The sequence below is a fragment of the Streptopelia decaocto genome (genome assembly GCF_964273445.1).
Source record: "Streptopelia decaocto genome assembly, chromosome: 10".
In the NCBI taxonomy this organism is placed as follows: domain Eukaryota; kingdom Metazoa; phylum Chordata; class Aves; order Columbiformes; family Columbidae; genus Streptopelia; species Streptopelia decaocto.
The window spans coordinates 12,339,068-12,364,851 of record NC_138665.1 but is presented as its reverse complement, the minus strand read 5'-3'; the positions used below and the strand labels follow the sequence as shown (position 1 = coordinate 12,364,851).

Genomic DNA, 25,784 nt, shown 5'->3' with positions numbered 1-25,784 from the left:
AGGCACACAACCCTGTGGGTTTTACGAGAGTGGAAGGTGGCCCCAATCACCCACAAAGTCCTGACCAGCAACAAAGGCTCCTCTAGCAATGGTCCACGTCAACATAACTTCTCTGCAGCAGCAGCTTCTTCAGGAGAGCAGCAAAGGCTGCGCAGAAGGGGCAGCCAATTTCCTGCTCGGCTGCAGCACGCACATGTTAATCTGCCTCCCCTCCCCACAAACAGACCACTGAACTCTTAGAGGAGCTGGATGAGCAAGAAAGTCACCCGTTCAAAAATAGGGCTTTTATTTTTATGTAAAAAAGAGTAAATAAAAATGGACTCTTTTTCTGCTCAGGTTCTGACAGCCACCAGCAGTTGGCCCCACTGCCTGCGTGTATCTCTCGCATTGGAAGGTAGAAAAGTCAGACGATTACGATGAGCAATGCATGAGGCTAAGACAAATGTTAGAGAATCTATGCAGGGATGAAGCTCGGAACAAAGCAGCCTGGAGCCTTCCCCAATGAAAAGAGCTGAAGTCCTGGCTCAGCACTACCCCTGTGACAGAGGAGAGATCTCCTGCCCGCAGTGGGCCACCCCAGATAAGGAAATTACGTCAAGTCTTTCTCCCCACACCCAGTGACCCTTGCAGAGCTGCGTCTGGCCCAGCTTTTCCTCCTGAAGACTCCAGTCCCTACAGCCCTTTAGAAAAGCAAACAGGGCAGCCACCTTCTGGTCAATTCGCTTTTGCCACCCAGCAGCAACCCTGCTTCTAGCCTTCAGAGCACATGAGATATCAAAACCAGGGAAGGCAAGTGAAAGTGCTGCAGGTCCATTCCAACAACTGGGTAGAAAAGCAAAGAGCCAGCAAGAGGTACGCACTGACAAGGTCACTGGGGCTGGGGATCAGCTGACAACTAACAAGCAGGTCCCCACACTAAAAAGCAAAAAGCAGCAATTTAACGTTCTAATCCATTTATGATAAGTTTTTAAAAAGTACTGAAGAATATCTGGGTGGACTACTTGATCTTGTCTACCTGAGGGTCAAGCCAAACATATGGCCAGGTTAAAACAAACCAGCACCCTTCAAATAACCAATTTGACTGTCCCCACTTGAACCCATTCAGATGGGCTGTGACAAAGCCAGTCCTCCAACCACCACCACATTCTGCAACTGTCAGATAACAGCTCCAACCTTGGAAGAAAAGGAAGAAAGAGGCAGGACAGGAGCGGGGAGAAATGTTATTCCTCCCTCTCAAGGTGAAAACAGAAACACCAAGTAAGAGCCAGGAGCTACAGCTTCCCTGAAGATACACCACTTCTACTGGCATTATGGTGTTCTGCTTTTGAGAAGAATCCGATGCAGGGGCAGTCAGACACTCCGCTCCTTTGGCAACCCTTAAAACAGGATGAGGAGGGGTACCTGAGCAAGGTGTGTCCTGGGCAAACACACCTGCTCACTCATACACACAGCAGAAAAGGAACTTGGAACTTGCTCGCTCCTCTGCCATGCAGCCAGTCCTCTTTCTCTCAATGCCTCAGACTCCTCCTTCCCTACTGATGAGGTCGCCTGCTTTGGATCCAGTCGCTTACTCCGAGCTCTCTTCTACCTCCTTTTGTTTCTTCTTCTTCTTCTTCTTGGTGCTGGTCTCACTGGTCTGTGAAGAGGTTGGAGGGGTCAGGAAGGAATCAGAAAAAGGAAGACCACACTGCTCATTTCAGGAGGAACAGCCCCAGAACAGACGCCGCGCAGGCTCCCCATGACCGCACTCCTCCCTCAGCACCACACCGAGCGAACGCCACCACCATGCCAGGCACCGTCTTGCCACCAGGGCCCGTCGCAGGGCACCAGAGCACAGAGGTGTTACCCACATGTACCCACCAACTGCCCTGGGGTACAGGTGGCTGCTCACGCCATCCCTGCCCGACTGCACGCACAGCCGCCCCAACAAGCCTCACCTGCCCTGTCTCCCACCCCCTGAACCAGTTCAGTTTCCAAATGCACCTGTACAGACATCTTTCTCTGCCTGTGGGGAGCCAGGCATTTGGAGGATGTGCACAGCAGGATGCTGGTGTGTTTATCCTGAAGTATTAGGGAGAAACAGCAATCTCTCCCACATGTGGACAGTACCACGGCAGAGCCCCTTTACATACCACTTCTATTTGCTCTCCTCCACTCTCTGCTGCCTCTTTGGCCTTCTTTCCTTTCTTCTTCTTTTTCTTTTCCTTTTTGCTCAGCTCCTCTGGTGGTGGAGTGGCAGGGGATGGTGGGGTCACAGCCTCCTCACTTTCACTCTCTGACTCTCGCTTCCTCTGATAAGGGAACACATTATCAGACACACCATCTTCCAAAGGAGCTCTAGTGATGTTTGTAAGCCCACTGCAACTATTTTGCCTAAATCATTCAAACTTCACGGCTAACGATACTTTGAACGGGAGAGTGAGCTACAGACTCAAGCATACACTGTATAGGACTTGCTTCTGCCAGAATTGCACCCTGTCTTTCTCAGTGTTTCCTGTACTCCCAATGCTCCAGAGTTTGAAACACTGCTGCACCTTGCCAAGGGCATGCACAAGCCCCAACTTAGATCCTTACATCACAGCACAAGCCCCAAGTTAGGGAACTTCAAATACAACTCTTGCGTGGACATTTCTGCAACAGTCAGTAGTCTCCTTCAAAACTCATCCAGTCCAACCTCTGCCATGAGCAGGGACATCTTCACCAGCTCAGGTTGCTCAGAGCCCTGTCCAGCCTGGCCTGGGATGTCTCCAGGGATGGGGCATCCACCACCTCTCTGGGCAACCTGGGCCAGGGTCTCAGCACCTTCAGGGGCAACAATTTCGTCCTCATGTCTGGCCTGAATATCTCCTCCTTTAGTTTAAAACCACCACCCCTTGTCCTATCGCAACAGGCCCTGCTAAAAGTCTGTGTCCATCTTTCTTATCGGCTCCTTTTAAGTACCGAAAGGCCACAATAAGGTCTCCCTGGAGCTTCTCTTCTCCAGGCTGAATGACCCCAGCTCTCTCAGCCTGTGTTTCCTTGAATGCTGCAGCTGGTACACCACAGGTCAGAGCTCCTCATTCTCCCACTGTGCAACAGGACTCGCACACAAAGTACATCATCATAGAGACAAACACCCAGTGGTCAGGCCCTGAACAGGTCACCCTCCAGCCACCTCATGGGCCATGCAACCACAACACACACCAGGCACCAGGCTCCCAGAATATGAAACATCTTCCCTTGTAAAACAACCAACCAAAGCAGCACACAATCCAGCGCCTGATAACAATTGCCTAAAGGAACCGGTGTGTATCCATTCTTCACCAGGGGCCAACCAACCTTACAGCCAGAAAGAACTAATACTCACTTTTGGAGCCCGCTCCGTCTCTGAAACAGCTTGGGGAACGGCAGCTGCCTCTTTCTTGGAAGCATCCCTGCAAGAGAAGATCCCCAGGCTGAGCAGGACAAGTACAAAGCCCTGTTCCCCTCGCAACGGCTCCGTAACCTGAGACAGGCGCTGGGTGGGGAGACTGGTGTGGGGAAGACCTGCAGCCTGCGCCAGGGCCGGCTGGGCTGGGCAACAGCAAGGCCCCCCCATTTAATTTAGCAGACTGACTCCCTCTAAAACCACAAGCACAGGCTAGAAAGGGATAACTGTCTGCTCAGGGCCTTTGCCTCCAGCGCTGCCCACCAGCAGCACATTCCCTGGGACTGCAAGAAATGCCATTGCACCCCATGGGTCTGGACAGCCAACAGCCTTGGGCCAGGCTTAACATAATCCGAGCAGAAAGGGCAGCACCCAGCCCTGCCCTTGCTGCATGGGGCTCCGCTCTGTCCACCATGTGGGAGCAACACACCCTGTACCCACCTGTAATCCACATAATCCTCCTTCCAGGAATCTGGTGTCTTCTCATTGGGCTTTCCGTGCTTGTCCAACAGACCCTTCTGGATCATCATCTTCTTTTGACTGGCCTGCAAACAACATGCAGCAAGTCAGACTGCAGCTCCAGGGGCCAGGGCTTCAGCCACTCAGCCTAACAGGAGGTAATCCAGGAAGAAGCCAAGCCAACAACTACAGCATTATTGATTTAACGTTTCTCCAAGGACCTTCTAACAAATCGCACAAAACATCCCCTGCACAGCAGCCTAAAAGTCTCAGACAGAGGCATCTTCATCAGTAAATAAGGGCTAATTTGTGCGGAAAGTAACAGCAGCAGAGTAAGATGACTCTGCACATCAAGAAACTCAGATCTTTGATTGGGTTTCTCCAGCTTAATTACCTGCCACATTTCAGGTGAACCACTGCAGCTGCAAACGCAGGGCTTTGCTAAAGACTCTGAGATGCCTGACCTGGCCTGCATTACCTCACATTTGCTGCAAGATAGATGTGCATGCATCCCCCCAGTTTCCTACATTTCACCTGAACAACAGGAATGGAATCAGCCACAGCAACTTGACACTGAGCTTCAAGTCTGAGCTGCATCACTTGCCACAGTGAAACACCAGTCTGGCTGCAGTTAATCTATTACTGCTGACCTGCTGATTTCCATAACTATCACATGCTTGAGACAGGAGAGGAACCCAACAATGGGTGTTCACACTGCTCCTGTCCTCCAAGGACAATTCAGTGTCTCACAAGACAGTTTGCACTTTGGCACTGTTGCAGTTGCACCAGAAGGAAAAGCAGCTCCTTGCCCAGCCCTTGCAGAGCCATCAGTATGGGGTGATAGATGAAGGTCATCTTTGCACAGAGTGCTAATGCCAACCACTTCACATCATTTGGCTCGTTACCAGAGGGAGGGCTGGTGCTATACAGACCTGGAGCCCACGCTTGCCCACCAGTGGCAGCCCCAGCTGGGCCACGGGTAGAGCTGCTGTAAGGGAAAGCCTTCCAGGGAAAGCCTTGCTCCCACCAGCACTGGGCTGGCACAGCTCCAGCACTGGGAAGCACCACCATCATGGCTTCAGAAAACCACAGTGGAATTACAGTGAGGCCCTGGAGAAGACAGAGGCACAGGTCTGTCCAAGAGGCCCAGAGTCCCACATCCCAACCGCTGGGTTCCCATGGACAGCACCCCCACACCGCTCACCTTGGGACCGAGACCCCATTTGCGGGGATACGTGTCTCTCTCCATGATCACTCTCTTGATCTTCGCCACAATGCCATGGTCACAGGTAGAAATGACTGCTGTGGTCATCAAGGCAATAGCTGCAGAAGGAGAGAGAGTTCATTAACTCTTTAACAGAAGAACTGTGACAGCCACGCAGGAAATCTGCTGCATTCAGCCTGTTCTTCTGTCAGCACAAAGAGGAGCAACACCCCCCGCAAGTGCCATTTCACCCCGAAACCTCACTGGAGATAAGTTCTGGACTAATGTCTGAGAGTGCTGCCCTGCTCAAAGGCAGCAAGTGCGTCAGTGATGGATTAACCACAGGTCTCCCCGGCTTACACCAGAAGACTAGTTCTGGATCAGTGAACACAGTAAGACCAACCATTTCTCAGAGCAGCACCATTGCCACAACTGGATGGAGAAGAACTCCACAAGCAGGAGCTGAAGCACTTCCAGGCAGCTCAAGGAACCACGCTGCTACAGAAAGTAGCAGTGCTGCTCCTTCATCAGCTCCCAAAACCTTACACAGCCAAACTAGAGAGGCTAATCCTAGCAATAAATAAAATTTTTCTTGCCAGGTTCCCAAGATGACCAGACTGCAGGCTGTACTAACAACAGAGTGGAACAGCTTGACTGTGTTAGACCTTCAAGGCCACTCAGTCCCATAGGTCTGGACAGAGCTTGATGCCATGCATCACTTGAGCACCATGACAATCTGTACAATATGTCAGCACATGCCATCTTCACAGCTTCTTTGAAGACCCTGGTTAGAACAAAGCACCCTTTGGAGTCACTTGACAGAAGATGGTAGTTGCTGAAGTGCTTTTACACTGATCTGAAAAGCGCAATGTGCCAGGTAGCAGCATGTGATCAGACATCATCCCTCATCTCAATGAGGACGAAGCCCCTCAGAGAGGGGCTCCAACCCTGCCAGCACCACTTCCCTCCTGCAGGCAGCCCCACACACACCACAGCAGCCCCCAGCAGGACACTGGGATACTGCAGGGTGTCTGGAGGCTGCACAACACCCAGACCCTAGAACAGGAATCGGGGTGCTGCAGGAGGGCAGCGCCACTGCACTCAGAGAATGGATAAACTGCGTCATCACCTCACACACAGAGTGCACCTGAGCATCACGCAGCTGAAAGCAGGCTGAGGAACTCTTCACACCTTGCCAAGGACTGATGTGGCCGCTATTTAACATCCTGCCCAACACCAGCCACCTCGGGCCACGCTACCCACTGTCCCCATCAGGAAGCACTATTTAAACCTTCAGTGTGTGGGGACTCTGTTGTGCATTTACTGGAACACAGTCTGTTATTTCTGCAGTTAGCTGGGCATAAGAAGAACTAGGAGTTTCATACCTAGGCAAATAGCTTCTCCTTTTGTGGTGATGACAACAATCTCCTGATTAAGCTCAATACCATCTTCATACCTCAGGACACCAGGCAGCAAGATCTTGGCTCCATAGCAAATGGCATTAACCTGAACGTGTAGGGAACAGGAGGGCTTATAAACTCTTAAGGAATAAAAACAAGGTAACAAGTACCTGTAATAATTATTTTAGCTTTCCATTACTGTTTCAGCAATAACATTCCTATGTATCTATTTCTTATGGTCTACTAAAACACTTGGGAACTTTGGAAAAAATAAGTAAAGCACAGCACCTATCACAGCAAACAAGACGCGAGGCAGATCTCAAAACCATCAGCATCCTCCTGAAATGAGGGAGATCAGCTTCTCTGCCACTAGGTCTTACACAGCTTACAATCAGGACAGTGCTGGACACCATGTCCATCCTGATTCCCCATTTATTAAATTAACTGTCCAAGTTAGGAGGACACTTTGCAGTCTCTGGCTGTCAACTGGCACTATCCCAGAACTCACCGCGCTGTCTTTCATGACTATTCGCTTGTGTGAAGTCAGCAGTTTCTCCAACGGCAGGATAACTCTTCGCAGGTAGCTGTCATCCTTGTTGTTGTCGTACTGCCACTGTGCATCCAGTACATCATGCATAGTCACCATGTTGTCCTGCAGAAACACAACTCCTCTAAACTCTCCTACCAGCCACTAATTCCAGACACACAAGAGAAATCAGCTAAAGTCCAATAAAAAATAGTGCGCTGAAGTGAATGGAGAAAATGGATGCCCAATTCGGAAGCATCAAAACAGCAACCTAAAAGAGGCAAGAACACTTTCCAACAACAGCTTGAGGTCAGCCTGACTTGTGCTGCCACAGATATCAACCTTCCTAATCTCACACAGCACCTGGACATAAGGTCCGTCCACAGGAAACTGTGAAATAGGACTGAAGTTAAAGCAAACACCTGGGACTTCTTGAGAAAAATTAGTGAGAAGTCTGTATTAACCAGCTCTTCAATCTGTGACATGGAATAAACTCCTGAAGCAGTTGTAAGCACCTAACACCTGGAATTCAGAAATGACTGCCAGTGATTACAGCTGTGGTAAGAGCACAGATGGGTGGGGAGGCACTTGCACTCTGATATTCCTGCTTTGCAAGGAAATTAACTAGTTCTGGAGTTTGGACAAGCAGCAGGACTCAGCTATGACCAAAATGAAAAGACAGACTGTCCAGGTGTTCAAAGTTACACAAGCCCACATCTCCCAGGCTCTTTTCAATGAAGCATGTTCCCTGCGTTGTGCCCTGACACCCAGCGGTCACAATGCTATGCAGCAGCTCACACGCCCGAACTCATGGCACGTGCATGCTTTGTAGACTGAGAAACACAAGTAGCATGAAATAAACTTCCAGTCACCATGGCGCACTTCCCAGTCACTCACTGTCCCAAAGCTTAATTACCAGAACAGGGACAACACCCTGAACTGAACTCAACACTTTGGTTACAGACTGTTCATGGCAAGAGCTCCCACATCTTCAGACACTGGAAAACTAATGCAGCCCCAAGGAACTCTTGTAATTATGACAATTTCAGATTTGCTGGTTATAGTTAGAGCTACCACTACCTTCTCTCCCAGGATGCCTGAGCGCACTCTGCGGAGCTCCTGCATCTGGCCCCCCACACCAAGCAGCAAACCAAGGTGAACACAGAGTGTTCGGATGTATGTGCCTGCTTCACAGCTCACCCAGAAGATACCTGAAATGCAGGAAAGAAGAGTATTTAAATACATATCTAGAAATGAACCACATCTAGAAGTTGCCTCCAAGAGAAGCTGTATGTCCAACCCTTCAGAGAGCCATCAGCCTGGGGTGATAGATGAAGGTCATCTTTGCACCGAGTGCTAATGCCATCTAATTGACATCATTTGGCTCTTCAGTGAAGGATACAGCACCACAAAAAATATATCTGATTTGCTTCTCAGCACACCAACGTAATGCATGAAGCAGTTACTGCTTGATGATGGCGAGGATTTATGTCGTAAGACATCAGCCAAGAATAGGAATCTGCCCATTACACAGAAAATTTTGTCAGTTTAATATGAAGGCAGGAAAGCTCTGCTTTACCTAATCTCCTCTCAGGATCATACTCCACCAGCTTGCTCTCATAGATGGTTCTGACTCTCAGTTGTCGTTTGACAGCAGCAATGAGGGGTGGTCGCTGAAACAGTGCGCCTGTCAGAGTTTCTATTGCCTGAGGGCAGAAGCAGAAATAACAGCTCACATCTGTGGCCTAATGCAGGAGCACCCTGGAGACTTCAGAAACTACGACCACTTCCATGAGTGAGAAATCACAAGGTTCATCATAATTTGTGATGTCATATTTAATAAAGCCGATCTGAACCAGTGATGTGGTCAAAATGCTACACCAGCTGCCAGTGAGCACAGCTGGGCTTTTTCATCAGGTAGCACTATGTGATCAGACATCATCCCTCATCTCAGCGAGGACGGAGCCCCCCAGAGAGGGGCTCCAACCCTGCCAGCACCACTTCCCTCCTGCAGGCAGCCCCACACACACCACAGCAGCCCCCAGCAGGACACTGGGATACTGCAGGGTGTCTGGAGGCTGCACAACACCCAGACCCTAGAACAGGAATCGGGGTGCTGCAGGAGGGCAGTGCCACTGCGCTCAGAGAATGGATAAACTGTGTCATCACTTCACATACAGAGTGCACCTGAGCTCTGCTCCTACCCTCTCATCTCCCACTGATGCTGAACACTTTGCACGCAAAGTGCCAGCGTGGCTAAGACATGCCCAGACTTACCCTGGCAAGCTGAGCCTCACTTTCAATTGCATTGTGCAGCCGAACAATTCCCACATACTCTTTGCCTGAAAGAACGACAAGAGCAGTCAGGAGTGGCCACTTGCATTTAATGTTGACCTCAAGGTCCACACTGCTTCACAGCCACACACCCGCAGAGCCCGGAAATTTTCACAACCACCACAGCGACATTTATTATGGAGCTGCTGAACAAATAAATGTAGCTTACTATTTATTTTATTGGAAGGATAACCAAGTTTTATTTCACTGGACTGGTGGAGGCTGAGGCTGTAAGTTTAGTTAGTTAAATAAATTCAGTCTGTCGGAAGTGTTTCATGGACCTAAAACAGCACAAGCCCCACAGAAGCAATTAAAAAAAAACGCTTGTGAGGGCATGGATGCGCTGTCACTGGTTTAGAGTGAGAAGGATATTGGTTTAGAGTGAGAAGGATAAGCAATCTGTAAGCTCAAGGCACTGAAGACCAAGGGTAGTCCCTTCAAAGCCTGGAAATCTCCATTTTGTCTCCTAAAGAACTCCACAGTGACTCGCAGTGACGGACTGTAAATGGTCCCAGGCAACAAACGTACCTGCACTCTGCTGAGATTTGACCAGTCGTGTCGCCCTCTCAATGCACACAATGAGGCACCCGGTCACCTTTGGATCCAGAGTGCCACTGTGTCCTGTCTTCTCTACCCGGAGGATGCGTCGGATCCATGCAACCACCTCGTGGGAAGATGGATTGGAAGGCTTGTCGAGGTTAATAAAGCCAGACCTACAGAGCAGGAAAACAGAGAGGAGGAGCTAAGCATCAGGGCAAACCCAGCAAGAGCACGTAAACTTTAACATCTGTTAGGGCTGCAAAGAAATGTATTTCTATACAGCAAATGAAGCTGAGCCTCACAGCTGCTCTCAGAGAGCACATGTTGAGCTGCTCTGTGCACAGCAGGGGATACATTCCACAGTCAAAGAATTCTTTTCTTTCCAGACTGCTCACCACTTCTCTGCACTTAAACCAAATGCTATGAACAAACTCCACGCAGTCTCAAAGCTTAGCAGGCCAAAGGACTCTCCATTAGACCCCAAAAAATCCTCAAGTATTTCCATGTCTGTCCACAGACCAGTCACAACCCCAGAACAAAAGAAACTTTAAAGGAAGTGACCCACAGGTCTTATTTAGACATTTACTGGTTAACGGCAAGGCACCGCGTCAAGCAGGAAGGTATGCGGGGAATCCAGAACAGAAACTTGAAGATATTAACTGTGAAAGAAAAATAAGCCATTCTGGCCCTTATTGCACTCACCTAACATAGTCAGAAATCTCTCTCTTCAGGGGATTAGCACCAGAAGGAAGAGGTGTGTAGTGTGCTGTCCTCACATTTAACTTGTCAAAGTTCTAGAAAAGCCAAGCAAAAGATGTGTTCTTGAGCTCACCCTGGTTTCAGTGTTACTTTGCCCCAATACATCTTCCAAGTTACAAAACATCCGATTTGTACATTTAAGTGAAAGAGCCTCTTCCAAAATTAAAACCACCTGACAACAAAACCACCACCATGTTTATTCAGGAAGAGAAAAACAGAAACCATGCACTGAATGAGATGGGAAAACAGGAGAATACCAACCTTTACAATGCAGAATAAACCCAGTGTGCCTCAGAAACTCAACACAAACAACTCAGAATTCTATACAGACCACTGCCAGACCAAAATTAATAGCTCAAGAAAAATCTGGTGGGGTCTTTACAAGAGATGGAAAACTCAGAAAGCACGCATGCAAGTGATATTGCCAGACAAACTTTATAACAAGATTTCTGCATGCAAAGGCCTTGCCCCTGCTCTGAGTGTCACACATGTGGTTTCTTAGCAGCAGGGTTACACACAGAAGGAGCTGCAGCCTCCACAGGCCTGCACTGAGAGAAGGAGGAGCAGGGCTGGGCCCCCGGGGTATCTGTAACAGCTCTACCTTCAGCAGCAAGGGCCACTGCGACGTGTTCAACTGGGCCACCCGGGACTCGGGCTTGATGAGAAACTTCTCCGTGTGCTGGATGTCCTGCGGGCGGATGAGGTTACACGGGATGAGATGAGGGAACCCAGCAGCCCGCGCTCCCGCCTGCTGCCATGCGGCCCATGAAACGGCAGCTCTGCTGCCCCACATGGAGCAGGGCACGGAGCGGCCGCATCCCCGGCACTGCCACCCCCAGCCCTGCCCCCATGCCCAACGGACCGTCCTACCATTTCTAATTATTAGACTGTATTTTAAGGAATTATAGAACTCATCGTTCAGAAGAATACTAAGGTAGCAACCTTTAAAGATTAACCAACCCTGTAACCACAGAATCTTTCTATAAGCAGATATTGTAACCACAGGATCTTTGCACTTGGTAGCTCTACCTTATTCTTAAAATTGACACAGATTTACTATGTATTGTTTTAAAAATAGATAACTGAGAAGTAAGTGAGAAACATCTGAATGTTTAAACATTGTTTAGCATTGTTTAAACATTCAGCTTGTGTTACAATAGGCGTAGAATATGTTAATGGTTGTCAACAATAGTAATGAATATGTAATTTTTCTATCAATATAAACCATGTATGACCAACTGGTCGGCGGCAGACACAAGGAGGGACACCCTGTGTCAGGCCCCGGTACCGAATAAAGAAATCCTCCTTTTAAAACCCCAAAACGTGGTTTTAAGAGGTTATTAATTTACCGATTTTACGGTATGACGGGCGCCCCGAGCCCGGCCCCGGGCAGCCCCGCACTCACCGCTACGTCCTCATCGGGCAGCTCCCGCTTATCCTTCTTCCGCCGCTTCTTCACAAAGGAACCTGCGGGAGCGACACGCTAAGCATCCCCGCCGAGGCCCTACCGGCCGCACCCCGCCGGGCCGGGCCCGCCGCCGACCCTGCCCCACGTGGCGCCACGGCGGCCCCGAGCCCCGCGCGGGCGCCTCCCTGCCGGCCGGGCGCCTCCCCGCCGGTGCTCCCCAAGCCCCCCCCGCCTGTCCCCCCCGCGCCCGGCGGGCCGGGCCGCGTTCCCCGCGGTTTCCGCCGCTCGCACCGTCCCCGTCCGCCATGGCCGCGCCGCGTGCTGCTGCTGCCGCCGCCGCGCAGGGACCGGAAGGACCGCCCCTTCCCGACAAGCCCCGCGCCGCGCCTGAGTGTTCCCCGCCCAGCGCGGTGCGGGCCTCGGCTGCCCCCTACCGGCGGCCGCGGTCACCGCCCGCCCCGCCCCTGGAGACACGCCCAAGATCGGCCACGCCCACCGGGAGGCCACGCCCCCTCCCGCGTCCCAGACACCGGGCGGGACCAGCCGGCGCGCTTCCTTTCGCCGAGAGCGGCCGGAGCGCCGGGCCGGGAGCTGCGGGGGGAACAGGCGGCTACAAGCGGCCGTTCCTTCCTCGGCCGCCGGCAGCAGCGCGCTGGGGGCTCGGCCGTCGTTTACGATGAGAACGGTGAATCCAGTTGTGCTTTTTTGCAACCCCTACAGCAAAGTTAGTAACACAGCAGACCTGCCATTCACGGCCCAATTTGTTTTGCCAGAGTGGACTTCTATCAATACTTGGATGTCACATACTCGCAGTCCTGCTGGTTCTGCCTGAAACCATCTGGCTTGTGCTCTATTTTCTTGTCAATGTTTTTTTTTGTATCCTGAATACAAATCTGGTAACTCATTCCTCTCCATCTAAGAATCTGTTCCTAGCGGGGACAATGGTCCCAGTACAGCTAAACATCTGCTAAACACTTCTGCTGGTGACAACCCTCGAGGTTGGCAAGGGCTGCTTCTAATGTCCAATGGCACTATTCTTCAAACCTCAGGCCATTTCAAACCTACCTGCTTACAAGTTTGAGCAATTGTCTTTTTGAGAATCCTTTTGATTTTTTCCACCTGTCCTGATGACTGATGATATAGAATATGTAGTTGCTGCTGTTTTGCTATACTTGTAAATATATTAACGCTAAAAAATGAGAACACCTATTGGATTCTATGGTTTCAGGTATTCTGTATCTGGGAATGATTTCCTGCAAAAGTGCTTTGGCCACTCCTGCAGTATCAGCTTTGCTGGTGGGGAAAGCTTCCACCCATCATGAGGTTTGGTCCACAATTCCCAGCAGGGACTTAAATCCAGTCACAGGAGGCACATGAACATAATAAATTTGCAGTCTTTGGAATGGGCAGTATGCTCATGGTTGTTCTCCAACCTCCCGTTTGACTTTTGCTTCAGAAAACTTCCACCATGTGAGATAGGAACTCACAATATCCTCCTTACTGCCCTATGTTTTCCTGGAACTGCCCCTGTTTTCTCAATCTGGTTAACAACTGCTGTCATCCCTCCATGTGTTTTACCATGACACCACCTCGCCTGACCATACACACCGGCACATACCCAATAATGTTCAGCTAGTTAGGCTGGCCACGTGATGGGCCAACAACAAAAGGAATTTTTCAAGCTTGACAACTTTGAATGTAGTTTACTAAGACACAAGATAAATGAGTAGCTGAACACATTCGCTCATCAATTATTGCTTGCCTGTCACAGAATATGTAGTAAAAATAAATAAGGAGCTGACAGGTGCACTGGTACACAGAGTGCTTCAGGTAACAAGTCCCAGCCCGGTCCTGCCGCCCCGCAGGCGCCCGGCGAGGCCCGTCGGTGCAGGCGGCGGCGCTCAGAGCCCCTGCCCGGCAGGGCTGACCATCTCCTGCAGCACCAGATGCAGCAGGTGGTTCTGCTCGGCGCTGAGCAGCGGCCAGAGCTCGGCCTGCAGCGCCTTCAGCGCCTCCGCGTCCTTCTCCTGGCAGGCCAGCACGGCAGACTGCAGCAGCAGGAACAGCTCGGCCGGCAGGTAGCTCGCCGCTGGCGGCAGCCCGCCGCCCGCACCGGGGCCGCCCCCGGGCCCCGGCCCCGCGCCGCCCTCCGCCGCCTCCCAGCAGTACTGCTCCAGCGTCCGGGCGTGCTCGGGCAGCAGCTTGGCGGGCGGCGGCTGCAGCAGGAGCAGCAGGAGCACCCGCGACACCTCGCACCGCGCCAGCACGTCCAAGAAGGCGCCGCCGGCCGCGGCCCCGGCGCCTCCAGCGCCGCCCAGCCCGGCCCCGGCCAGCGCCTGCGCCCGCGTCAGCGCCGCCAGCGCCCCGGCGTAGTCGCGGCCCAGCAGCAGGCAGGAGGCGCGCTCGGCCAGGCAGCGCAGCGCCTCCAGCGGCAGCCGCGCCGCCGCCAGCAGCTCGGCTGCCCGCTGCAGGGGCGCGGCGGCGCGGGCGGGCTGGCCCGTGTCGCGCAGCGCCGCCGCCAGCTCCAGGCACAGCCCGGCCGCCACCGCCGGCTGCCCCCGCTCCAGGTGCAGGCGGGCGGCGAAGGCGCCGCAGCTCTGCGCCGCGGCCACGTGCTCGCCGAAGCCTCCGCGCAGCCCCAGGCGCTGCCGCAGGTCCCGCTCCTGCCGCAGGAACAGCCGCGCCGCCTCGGCCAGGGCGGCCGCCTCGGCGGGTCCGTTGAAGAGGCTCTGGGCGCAGCGCGCCACGGCCAGCTGGCACCAGGCCGCGTAGGGCAGGCTCTCCTGAGCGCGCAGCTCCCGCGCCAGCGCCGCGAACTGCTCCGCCGCCTCCGCCACGTTCGGCTTCCGCAGGAACCGCCGCCGCAGCTTGGCCGACACCAGCCGGTACCGCGACAAGAAGTCCCCGTCGAGGCCCGGCCCGGAGCCGCCCGCCCCGCCGGGGCCGGAGCTGCCGCCCGCCGCCGCCAGCATCGCTCTGCGCTGCGCTCCGCCCTGCGCGCTGCCGGCCAATCGGCGCCTGCGCCGCGGTCACGTGGACGAGGAGAGTGCAAACAGATCCGTGGTCTCGGCGGTGCCCCGCCCATTGGAGGGCGTGGCTCTGCGGCGCGGGCCCCGCCCCAGACACGGGGCGGCTCTTGGCAGCGCAGCTCCCCCCCGCGGCTGGGAGGTTCCGGCCCCGCCGCAGGGCAGCAGGTGCTGTCGGGTGAAGCCAACAGCAGCCGGGTGCAAAGGAGAAGAGTTCACCCACACAGAATCATAGAATCGCAGAATCACTTTGGTTGGAAGAGACCCTGAAGATCATGGAGTCCAACTGTAACCTAACTCTGGCACTAACCATGTTCCTCAGAACCTTGTCTAAATGCCTTTTAAACCCCTCCAGGGATGGTGACTCCACCGCTGCCCTGGGCAGCCTGTTCCAATGTCTGACAACCCTTTCCAGGAATAATTTTTTCCTAATATCCAATGCGAACCTCCCCTAGTACAACTTGAAGCCATTTCCTCTTGTCCTATCACTTGCTACTTGGGAGAAGAGACCAACCCCCTCCGTGCTACAACCTCCTGTCAGGTAGTTGCAGACAGTGATAAGGTCTCCCCTCAGCCTCCTGTTCTCCAGGCTGAACAGGTCCAGTTCCCTCAACCACTCCTTATCATACTTGTGCTCCAGGCCCCTCACCAGCTTTGTTGTCTTCTCTGCACTCTCTCTCGTTCCTCAATATCCTTCTGATGAGGGGCTGTGGCAGTACACTCTCCCCCCACCTCCCCCTCTGCTGAGAACTGATGTGGCAGCTGCATGTGTGCACACCCCCTCTCTTCCCCAACACCTCCCCCCTCTCCTGCAATGGGGCAAGTTAATGGCTCTTATTGTGAGACCCAGGCCAGAGTCATTAGGAGAGAGGAGGGGATGCACCAGCCACAGTAGGGGGGTGCACAGGTGCACATAGCTACAGTAGGAGGGTGCAGAGAAGCCACGAAGCTTCTAGACTGCCCACAGCCAGATCTGACAAAACTATAAAACGGGGGCCCGCCGAGGCTACTCTTTTGTGTGTGGTCCTCCCGGAGCACGGGCCAAATGCTGCCGCCGAGAGCCCTCCCAGGACTGCGACACCGTCTAAGGTAACCTCCCGAAAGAAAAATGAGACTGCCTCACCTTCGCCTGTGGGTGAGTGATAACTTAGATATTTCCTCGCCAGATAAGCGAGTGTATTAAATAATTCCTCGCCACTTGGGCGGGTGTTTTCCTCACTAGACCAGTGAGTGTATTCCATGCTTAAATATAAGCACATGTATTTTCCTGGAGTCAGGGACGTCTCTGGCGTTGTTTTTGGTGAGCCACGTGTATGCACACTGTGGATCTCCATTATCCTTATTTGCTGTATCCCAATAATTTCCTCAAGTTTATATCCGAATCCGTATTTTATGTTATCGGAGTATTAACTGATTTTATAAACCCCGTTTCTAATTGTTTGTTTTCCCGGACTTTCCTGGACTGAATAAAAGCCTGTTTTGGACCTTGTTGTCCGCCTAAAACTAACTTTGGGGTCCCTCCGTGACAGGGGCCCCAAACTGAACACTGTCTCGGGGCAGTTTCCTTCTCCTGCAATCCCGCGAGCTACAGGACCGCTGTCATGCAGGATTCTTCAGGACGCTTAAATCCTGGGACAGAACGGATGGGAGCCTGATTGCATCCGCCGCTACCCTCTTTGTTTCAGGTGCCTAACTGGGCAGAGACCATTTGGGGCGAGTTGCAGTGACATTCACGGATGCTGCCGCCGCGGGTGGGGATAAACAGGAGCCCCCTTGCCCTGTTGCGTAGGGTGGGTTCGTATCCTGTCCGCACCCCCTGCGGCGATTCCCGCGGAGAGGCGCTCCCGGGACACCGTTCCGCTGTGCATGCGCAAAGAGCGGCGGCCCCGCGCCGCACCGGGGCTGGCGTGTGCCGGGCACGGCGAGGGGAGCGGGTCGGACCCATTGCCGGAGCCGGGAAGCGCAGGGTGCCGGGCACTGCGCCGAGAGGTGAGGACGGGCCCCGGGGGCGCGGCGGGACTCGCTACCGAGAAATCCCTGTGGGGGGAGCTGGCCCCGGCCCCCCGGCAGCAGGCTCGGCCGCTTGGCAACCCGGCGGGGAACTCTCCGGCCCGGAGGCTGCTGAGCCGTAAGCACCGCGCAGGGCGGCGGAAGCGCAGCTCAGCGCACCGCGTCCCGCCGCCGGGGGGCGAACGCCCGGGGCGGCGATGGGCCGGGAGGAGCGAGGTGTTCGTGGGCGAAGCGGTGGGGGCTCCGGGGGGCCCGGGACACGCTGGGCAGGCAGCGGGCGGTGCGAACTTGGTGCCGCTTGGGGCTGCCCGTCCCCACCCGCAGCACCCGTCCGGGGCTCTGGGTGCGCTGCACACACTATCTGGCAGCTCTTGGCAACGCAAAAATGCACCCGCTGGGTCAGACCCGCCGTGTTTGGTGGTTGGTTTGTTGTTTGTTTTTTTTTTAAGTAAGTGTTTTACTTTCTGGAGCGGAGCTGGCCACGAATATGGTGTTTTTCTCGGCCCACCTCCAGGTGTGTAGCTGCCGTGGTGGCGGATGGTGGGCTTGCTGTGCTGCTCGCAGGGGTGCAGCCCCTCTCCTTCCTACCATGGCTCTGTCCTGGGCATTGAGGCTACCGTGCCGGCACCTTCGCCCTCTGAGTGCTCTCCTGGGGAGCCTGCCTAGTCGGGACCACAGCCTGCTGACGGAGAAGACAGCGGCCAAGCAGAAGGAGAAGAAAAAGCCCAGGAAGGGCTGCAGCCTGCCAGGTTCATCCTGGGAGGAGAGGTATGGCTCTTCCAAACTGACCAAGCACTCTTCCAAAGTACTGGGCACCTGTAGTGGTTAGAGCAGCAGGTTGGGCGTTTCATCTCCACACAGCTCTCGCCAGTAGGAATAGAAGAGCCAGGGCTCAGCTGGCTTCTCTGGAGCTCAGCGTGGGGACAGGAATAATGGAAAAGACAAATGAAAAGGTCTAAGGGGAAAGGATTGGGAGCAGAGCAGTTGCCATACTGGCAAGTAAAAAGTAATAGTCCATTTGATTGCAGTTCTGTGCCTGAAAGTAGTTGGTGCTGGGTGCTTTGGAAGCAGCTCCAAAAATCCCAGCAAGCAATAACAGGAGCTTATCCAGCTATGGGGTGAGATCCTCCATGGGTTCAATGAGTCGGTAGTTGATGGATAGTTAGGATAGTTTGGATCATATCAATCTCACCTCTTGCTCTTTTTAAATTTTTTTGTTTAAAATCAACTTTTATGTGTTTTGTTCTTGCTCACCCTGCCTCAGATACAGTAATAGTAAGTTCCGAGGTTTATTTCTAAACTGCCACTGCATGGGTGCCTGGGTCAGTAAGAGTGGGCAGCCTCTAGTTCCCTACCTGCTACACACAAAACTGTGTTTCACTGTGGTGGGTTTAATCTTGTACAGCGTTGGCAAAAAAAGAGGTAGCAGTGGCTGGAAATGTGAGCAGGGAGATGATGTAGAATGGATGCATCGAGTGATGAGAGCAGCATCTTGTTGTTTTAGGGGAAGACTCTGGGGAGATGGGACTCAGGCTGTCTTCAGAGCAGCAAGGGATGGCCAAAGCCTCTGATTCACTGGCAGAAAGCAACAGAGTACAGCTGAAGCTACAACATGATCTCTTCCGCCTACCCTCCCCCCCTTCTCTACCAGCACTTTGTGGTTTTTTTCTGCTCTGACCCCAGTAACATTTGAATACTCATTCCCCTGGTTTTACCAGCCTGGACTCAGATCTCACCCAGGGCTCGGCAGGGCCTCTGTGGGTCCCTGTGCAGGCGAAATGCTGTTCCTGTCCTCTAAAGGGGTATCAGAAGGACAACTGTGTTACCCAGGACACCTGGGCATCACTGCTCAATCTTCTGCCAAAGGCTCAGGCTGTCCTCTGGAGAGCTGGTAATTGTGGTTCCTGGGTCCCTCTTCCAGCCGCAAGTATTCTACACCAGGAGGGTGCCATGAAAAGGGAGTTTGTATGTTCACAGCCAGCCCTGCTGCAGAACTTCTACCAGAATGGTCCTGCCCAGGAAGCAGCTGGCAGGGATGTTATGCCATAAGTATCAGAAGGTGAGTAGCTCTGGCTGTTACCATGATGTTGTGGTTTCCAGGTTAGCAAATGCGGTGACTCCACTATGGAGACTTCCCTATCAAGAGCAGCTGCAGGTAAGATGTGTCTACTTGGACTTTTCTCTGTCATATTGCCCCCACTGTTCCTCGTATTCCCCTTGAGCAATAGCCCCTATCATCTTAGTCACTTAATGCTGTAAACTCTTCAGACCCTATTTACTGCTGCTTTAATTCTTCAGTTATTGTGAAGGATAGAACTGGGGGGTTCCCTGCAGATGGTGGGTATGATCACCAGCAGCACAGAGGATGGGCTCTTGCCCAGTCCTGATCATGTCCAGTGTGGGTCACCTGGTTCACTGGGGCTTCAGGTTGGACCAGGCACTCCAGGCCAGCACTTGGGGACCACAGACACAGGGTTCCTCTCTCTTCCCATTGCTCCAAGTGGCTGCAGTGATGAGAAATGCAGGGTTCCTCTGGGTCTGTATCCCACTTGCAGTATTTCCTCTTGTTGGCCTTCCCAGAGGTGGGTGATGAATTGCTGCCCACCATCGTGTGGTTGTGTGAGAGTGTTTCTGGCTTAGGACTATTCTGCAGGTGAAATATGAAAGCCAGAGGAAGATTTTGCAGACACTGGCATCTCGTCTTAAGGAGCTGGGTGTAGATGTACAGCAACCTGACGGACTCTGCTGTCCTCTCCAGCCTGTCGTCCCTTCGGTGAGTATCCCATGGGAACGCTGTCTCCTCTGAGCCACTAACAATCTCTCACTCAACTCTTGAAGAGTCTCCTGGTGGGGATTGCTAGCTGTGGCAGTCCTTGCTAGCTTCTGCTTTGCAGCCTGTGACTGCTGCAGAGTGAGACAAGCCCAGTGTTCAGGAGCCCTTTTTTGTCCCCAAGCCTTCCCTGATAAACCTGTTACCACTCTGCCACAGAGAGCCGTTTCTTCTTCCCAAGGGAAAGTCCTGGGGGTCTCACACACAAGTTCTGTTCCTACGTTTTGCATGTTCTTCTGTATCTTCCCGTGTTGCCACCAGAACAACCAGGCTGGGTTTGGCTTTTCTCCATTACTTTTAATCCAAGGTTTTATTTTTCCTTCTTTTCTCCCTCAGCCCATCATTACTGGCTACCGAAACAAATCTACTTTCTCTGTGAACCGAGGACCAGATGGGAACCCCAAAACCGTGGGGTTGTATGTGGGAACTGGCAGAGGTCAGCACAGAACAAGTTGCTGGGTAGAAACTGCTGGCGTGAGCTGGGCTGGGGCAAGGCTCTGCTGTGACAGTCAGACAGTCAGACAGTCAGAAGCCTGAATCCTGGGGACTGCCAACAGAAACACCGCCAAGTGCAGGGCGGCAGTTTTAAAACCTCAGTTCATTAGCTTCTTAAAAAACACCAGCTTCTCTAGTTAGCTAAATACAGCAGTAAGGATGACAGCTGTGGTAGCATCCCCTCCAGGATTTAGCTTAGTTATTCTTAATTATGCTATTTGCATGTTTTTGGCATGCTCCAGGAGCCTGTGCTGAGCAGGGAGAGCATGTAGGGGTGCACATGTCCATAGGCAGCAGAGTGAGGTTGGAGTGTTTGGGGTGCATGAGGCAGCTTGGTTTTGTGCAACGAATGTGAGCTGCATGCCCCTTGCAAACTGCTCAATGGTGAACTTGTTCACGCCGTCAATACTAGGTTTTGCTTCTCAACATCCATAGCAAGAGGCGCTGGGGTGTTCACTGTGTGCTTTTCTCATTCTAAAAAATAATTCCATGGATGCATTTGACCTCTGACAGCAAACTTGAGCATTTAAACTGATGTGGGAATGCTGTCTTCCAGGCAACCTCAATTGCTTTGCTGCTGGAAGTCCACACCATTATTCTCCAGTTAGAAAACCAGTTTGCTCTGTTCTGGCTCCCTTAGTTTAAGAACGGTGCAGAGGCTCCTTCAGGAGTTGCTAGAGGACGTTTTTTAATGTCTTGGAGCTCCAACCTCTTCATGGCAGTTAGTGACAGTTGTCACTGGCAAAGGGAATTCTGGCAGATCCTACAGGCTGTGGGTACCCAGAGAATCACTGGATTTAGTAGGGCACTTAGATACCTTTTTTTTTTGTTTTGTTTTTGTTTTGGTTTGTTTTTTTGTACAATGGGAGAATTCAGAGGAAAGTTTATCATGTCAGTTCCTACAGAGGTTTACGTGCCCTGAAACAATACAAGTAAATATCTGTCTGTCTCTCTCCAGCAAGAAATATTGTCTGTGTGAAAGCCAACCACATGGAGAACATACCCTCAAAACATAAACAAGTAGCCCAGGTAAATAAATAGGTCATGTCTGTCCTTATACTGTCGAATAGAGGATAGAGAGACTGCTATAACTCTTATTTGGGAGAACATTGTAATTTTAGTTATGCTGGGTTTTCAAGTCCATTTTCATGTTCCGAAAAGTTTCAGGCCTGGCTCTGGTGGATGGATAAATATTTTTTTAAACTTGCATATTAATGTTGCAGCCTTCTAAACTGTCCTAATAAATGAATTTAATCAAGTGACAATGAATTCCTGCCAATCTGTTGAAATACATAAGAATCACAAATTGACATTATTAAAATGTCTTGTCTTCTAAGAACTTGGAAAGAGCTTTCACTCAGCATATTGAAATCAAACAGAAAAAGCAGATGGTGCTGGTGGAAGTACCACTCATTTGGGGTGCACAGAGTTATGCTGAGACCAGGGCAGTTGTCTCCACTGTCCTACAAGTGCCATTTCCCCTGTGCTCAGTGCTATGAGGACTTCATCCGTCGCTCCCCCCTGGACTCCTGCATCCTCTTCCACGAAGGCGGACACTGGCGGGAGCTCGTGGTGCGCACCACCAGCCGTGGCCACACCATGGCTATCGTCACCTTCCACCCCCAGGAGCTGGGCCAGGTGAGTATGTGGGGGACAGGGCCCCTGGCAAGAGGCACATCAGGTGTCTGGCTGAGGTGTTTCATCAGATTACCCAAACAGCCAGGTTTTCCTTTCTCACTCTTGACAGGAGGCACTAACTATGCAGAAAGCATTGCTTAAGGAGTTCTTCACCTCTGGACCTGGAAGAGTCTGTGCCTTGACTTCACTTTATTTCCAAGAGAGGTATATGTCCTAATGGAGGGAAAGAGTGGAAACCAAGCCAGCTCCTTTTCCCCCCTGTCTTTGATCAAATCCAAATTCTACCCGTTCAGGGAGTACTTGAAGAGAATGACAGATATTTGGATGCCTCTTGCATACATGGTTTTAAGATGGCCACATCTTTTGTTTCTCCAGACCTGAAGTACTTGAATACACTATGGCTCTACTTCATGGGAGTTATGAGCCTGGGAAACTAAAGCAACTAAAGACACCTAAAGTGTCTTTCCCAAGACAGTAAATCACATTAGCAGCGAAAATGGGGAATAGACCCTGGGACTGCTGCCTTCTGCAAAGTCATTTTGATCCTTTTAATGAGTTCTAGGCTGTGCAAATTACAGATCCCTTAAAAAGAATAAAAATTCCTTGATCCCGTTGAAAGGCTCACATAAAATAAAAGTTGGTGGGGGAAAAACCATCCTTCCCTGCCCATGAGCACCCAGGAATGGAAAAGGACGTCAGCTGCCTCTCTGCGGCCTTCTAAGAGCTGTTTTTTGTGTGCTCCGCTAGCACCATGACACGCTGCTCCCATGAGCAGTCCCCCTTCCAGCTCCTTCACGGAGAACCGCACATCTTTGAAGAAGTGCTCGGCCTGAAGTTTCGCATCTCTCCAGATGCCTTTTTCCAAGTAAACACGGGTGGAGCAGAAGTTCTGTACCAGGTGGTCGGGGAGCTGAGCCAGGCTGGTGGGGACACCGTCCTCCTTGACATCTGCTGTGGAACAGGTGAGCAGTGGCTGTGTGAACCTGGCTCCCAGGGCCGGTGCTTTGTGTCCCCAAAGTGATCCCCTCTATCTAAAGGCTTGTTTCTTCAGCATGGATGTGTGGAGTATTTTTTGTATCCCTTGTTTCCAGGCACAATTGGTCTCTCTCTGGCTCACCGAGTGTTCAAGGTTATCGGTATTGAGGTGGTGGCAAAGGCAATCGAGGATGCCAGGTGGAATGCAGCATTCAACAGTGAGTTCAAACTTGCTGTGGCAGAAAGTTTCAAACTAAGTGCTGAAAAAGTGGGAGCAGAAGAGCAGAAGTGAGCAGAGGGATCCTAACAGGTTACCTCTAGGCAGCAAAGGGCATACGTTAATGTCTGGGGAGACTGGCACTGCTCAGTCCATGTGGTTGCTTTTTGCTTCACAGGAATTTCCAACTGTGAGTTTCACGGAGGAAAAGCAGAGGCCCTGTTACCAGAACTCCTGTCATCGTGGGAGGGTCCACAACCCCTTGTTGCTGTGGTGAACCCATCTCGGGCTGGCCTCCGTGAGAGAATATGCTCTTTATTTTCGTCTTGAAAACAGAGAATTTTGAACAAGTTCTCTGAGACCTGTTATACTGGCTCCAAACCCTCTGCTTGCTTTGTCACTAGTTTCGTACCTTGTTGCTGACAGCAGCTAAAATCCCATAGAGTCTGCTGTTTTCAGTGCCCTTATCATGCTTTCTGCTTAAAGCAGACAGCTCTAATCTTTTTTCCATCTTTCATAGGCTCACAGAATTATTTAGGAGAGAAGGACCCTCTGGAGGTCTCCCAATTAAAGCAAGGCCAACTTCAGAGTTTTATAGCATTGCACAGGGCTATAAAGGCCAACTGAGGTTTGAATATGTCCAAGGGTGGATATCCTCTTCTGAAAATGTTTTTCCCTAGTATATTTAATCAGAATTTCCCCTTGCTGCAGTGCATCTGTTGCCTCTCATCCTCTTCTCCTGCCCCTCTGAGAAGATTCTAGCTCCATCTTCTCTGTAATCCCCCTGAGGCGCCTGAAGATAGAAAATGGATCCCTGCTCACCCTCTCTTCCCCAGGCTGAGTAACCGCAGACCTCACATTCTCCCTGTGCATGCTGTGCTCCAGCCCTCTAAATGCCTTAGTGATCTCCACTGTGCTTACTCCACTGTGTACTGCGAAGTCCCAGACTGGTCCTGATACCCAGATGTCTCACAAGTGTGTGTGAAAGATTTTATGTGCCTCTGCTTAATTACGTAACAATATTTCTCTCATCCTTCATCCCCCTGGGAAGCAGAGGGATTTCTCCCACTGCTCTACCCTGCTAAATTGGCTGAGCTGTTAGCAGCATGGGTCATGTCCTTGGCCTTCTAAGAGCCTGCATCTGACACAGGACATGGCAAAATGTGTATATTATTTTTTCCCTGTATTTTAGACAGTTCAGTGCAGTTCTATGATGCTTGCTGTGCAATAATTCCTTCTGGAGAGTGCGTGGTGGTGGGTCAGTGGGAAAGCATGATGTCTGTTTTTGCAGATTACAGAGTTGTGCGAGCCATTCGAAACTGCAAGTCCATCCGAAGGCTGCTCTACATCTCCTGCAAGCCAGAGGGTGAAGCCATGAGGAACTTTCTTGAGTGAGCACCTTCCTCTCTTCCTTTCCGCTGATCTTAGTGACAGACCCTGTTATGTCCAGGGAAGGATGTAAATATCTGACCTTGGCTTAGGAAGGTTTTTGTTGTGACTGAATTTCACTGGGTGAGTTCTGCAGGTGTGATCCAGGACATGTCAGTGTGTGGTCAGAAGTGGTTTAAGTTCTTGCTTACTTTGGGTTTACCTGCAAGTTGCACTTGCTCGCTTAAGGTAACGGGTACTTTTTGAGTTTTACGTTCCAGCAGGATACTTTAGTGCATCAGTAAGGAACAGCAAATAATGCAAGGATGCTCCAATGGCATTGTGCATCCCTCCCCAACAAAACAGCATGTCTGGAGGTGGGATACAGAGTCCACTGGGTTCACTGTAGGAAGGCTGGCCCTGAGCTAATGAAGCAAAGCCAAGGGGATTAGTCACCTGCTCAGTGTTAATCATATAGCTATTTCTTTATCTGGGGCAGGCCCATTTAAAGGTGATAAATCTGTCTGCAGGTAACCAAGGAAGGTACTGCAGAACTGAGGATTATTTCCTAAGGATATTAAGTGTCTTTCAGCAGGCATGGCTTGTGAGAAATGAAGCTTTAAACCTGCCACTGACTCTTCAGCTTGTCCATGGGGTTTTCAGAGCTGGTTTGGGATTCAGTAGTGATGGTTCCAGATCTCAGTCAGTGCCAGCTGCAGACTCTGAGGGATATTGACCAAACACCTGATACCGCCTTAGTGCATCCTCTGTGTTACTGTGCTACTGATAATGGTGGGAAGGCTTCTGCTGCTGGTCCAAAGGATGCTCTCTTTGCTTTCCACAGGCTGTGCTGCCCACCTAACCCACAGAAGAAGCTGTCAGGAGAGCCATTTACCCCCACGTTGGTTATACCTTTTGACATGTTTCCTCATACTGTTCATTGCGAGCTGGTGCTGCTGTTTACCCGCTGACAAGCAAGTACACCAGCTCTGAGAGCTTGGAAAACCATATCCTACTGTCCTGAAGACTGGGGTTGATATAGTTAGGATTTTATTTTATTGAAATTTGTATAAAAATAAATAATTTTGCTTTTGATCTTACTTAGGGTTGCCTAATGACGCTGTTGTGTAAGGAAACACTTGGATTTCTGGGGTGAAAAGGTTCTCCATAGCATTTCACCACCCTTCAC

At 51.6% G+C, this 25,784-nt stretch overlaps 3 protein-coding genes across 5 annotated transcripts; 1 reads left to right on the top strand and 2 right to left on the bottom strand.

Annotated features, from left to right (window-relative positions):
* Positions 1–269: 269 nt before the first annotated feature.
* DKC1 (dyskerin pseudouridine synthase 1) lies at positions 270–12,411 on the bottom strand. The gene is made up of 15 exons (XM_082061894.1): positions 12,328–12,411; positions 12,034–12,095; positions 11,230–11,316; positions 10,572–10,663; positions 9,858–10,042; positions 9,273–9,337; positions 8,575–8,701; positions 8,076–8,206; positions 6,978–7,121; positions 6,455–6,575; positions 5,070–5,188; positions 3,848–3,951; positions 3,347–3,413; positions 2,133–2,291; positions 270–1,636 (listed from the first exon to the last, which is right to left on the bottom strand). Exons 1-15 carry the CDS (start codon positions 12,341–12,343, stop codon positions 1,568–1,570), a joined length of 1,548 nt encoding a protein of 515 aa, XP_081918020.1. The 5' UTR covers positions 12,344–12,411; the 3' UTR covers positions 270–1,567.
* A 1,312-nt stretch (positions 12,412–13,723) lies between these two features.
* Positions 13,724–15,055, bottom strand: LOC309444187 (40-kDa huntingtin-associated protein-like). The gene has a single exon (XM_082061816.1). It carries the CDS (start codon positions 15,006–15,008, stop codon positions 13,938–13,940), a length of 1,071 nt encoding a protein of 356 aa, XP_081917942.1. The 5' UTR covers positions 15,009–15,055; the 3' UTR covers positions 13,724–13,937.
* Positions 15,056–16,939: 1,884 nt separating this feature from the next.
* TRMT2B (tRNA methyltransferase 2 homolog B) lies at positions 16,940–25,695 on the top strand. Of its 3 annotated transcripts, none has more exons than XM_082061749.1 (13): positions 16,940–17,051; positions 17,587–17,840; positions 19,173–19,227; positions 19,726–19,845; positions 20,239–20,338; positions 21,356–21,426; positions 21,889–22,035; positions 22,145–22,239; positions 22,783–22,997; positions 23,127–23,228; positions 23,406–23,525; positions 24,519–24,618; positions 25,440–25,695. In XM_082061749.1, the coding sequence occupies exons 2-13, from the start codon at positions 17,662–17,664 to the stop codon at positions 25,564–25,566; spliced, it is 1,431 nt and encodes a 476-aa protein (XP_081917875.1). In that variant the 5' UTR covers positions 16,940–17,051; positions 17,587–17,661; the 3' UTR covers positions 25,567–25,695. The 3 variants fall into 3 exon arrangements, with proteins under 3 accessions (XP_081917875.1, XP_081917874.1, XP_081917876.1); XM_082061748.1 differs by lacking the exon at positions 19,173–19,227 and adding an exon at positions 18,994–19,131 and having other exon boundaries at positions 19,713–19,845; XM_082061750.1 differs by lacking the exons at positions 19,173–19,227; positions 23,406–23,525 and adding an exon at positions 18,994–19,131 and having other exon boundaries at positions 19,713–19,845.
* The last annotated feature ends 89 nt before the right edge of the window (positions 25,696–25,784 follow it).

Excerpts from the sequence above, each read along its gene's own strand:
- DKC1 (XM_082061894.1), bottom strand. Across the intron at positions 10,043-10,571 it reads GAGATTTCTGACTATGTTAG|GTCTGGCTTTATTAACCTCG; the intron begins GTGAGTGCAATA and ends CCTGCTCTGTAG. Across the intron at positions 3,952-5,069 it reads AATGGGGTCTCGGTCCCAAG|GCCAGTCAAAAGAAGATGAT; the intron begins GTGAGCGGTGTG and ends TGTTGTTTGCAG.
- LOC309444187 (XM_082061816.1), bottom strand. The coding sequence starts at position 15,008 with ATGCTGGCGGCGGCGGGCGGCAGCTCCGGCCCCGGCGGGGCGGGCGGC.
- TRMT2B (XM_082061748.1), top strand. The coding sequence starts at position 17,662 with ATGGCTCTGTCCTGGGCATTGAGGCTACCGTGCCGGCACCTTCGCCCT. Across the intron at positions 22,240-22,782 it reads TCACTTTATTTCCAAGAGAG|CACCATGACACGCTGCTCCC; the intron begins GTATATGTCCTA and ends GTGCTCCGCTAG. Across the intron at positions 22,998-23,126 it reads TGACATCTGCTGTGGAACAG|GCACAATTGGTCTCTCTCTG; the intron begins GTGAGCAGTGGC and ends CCTTGTTTCCAG.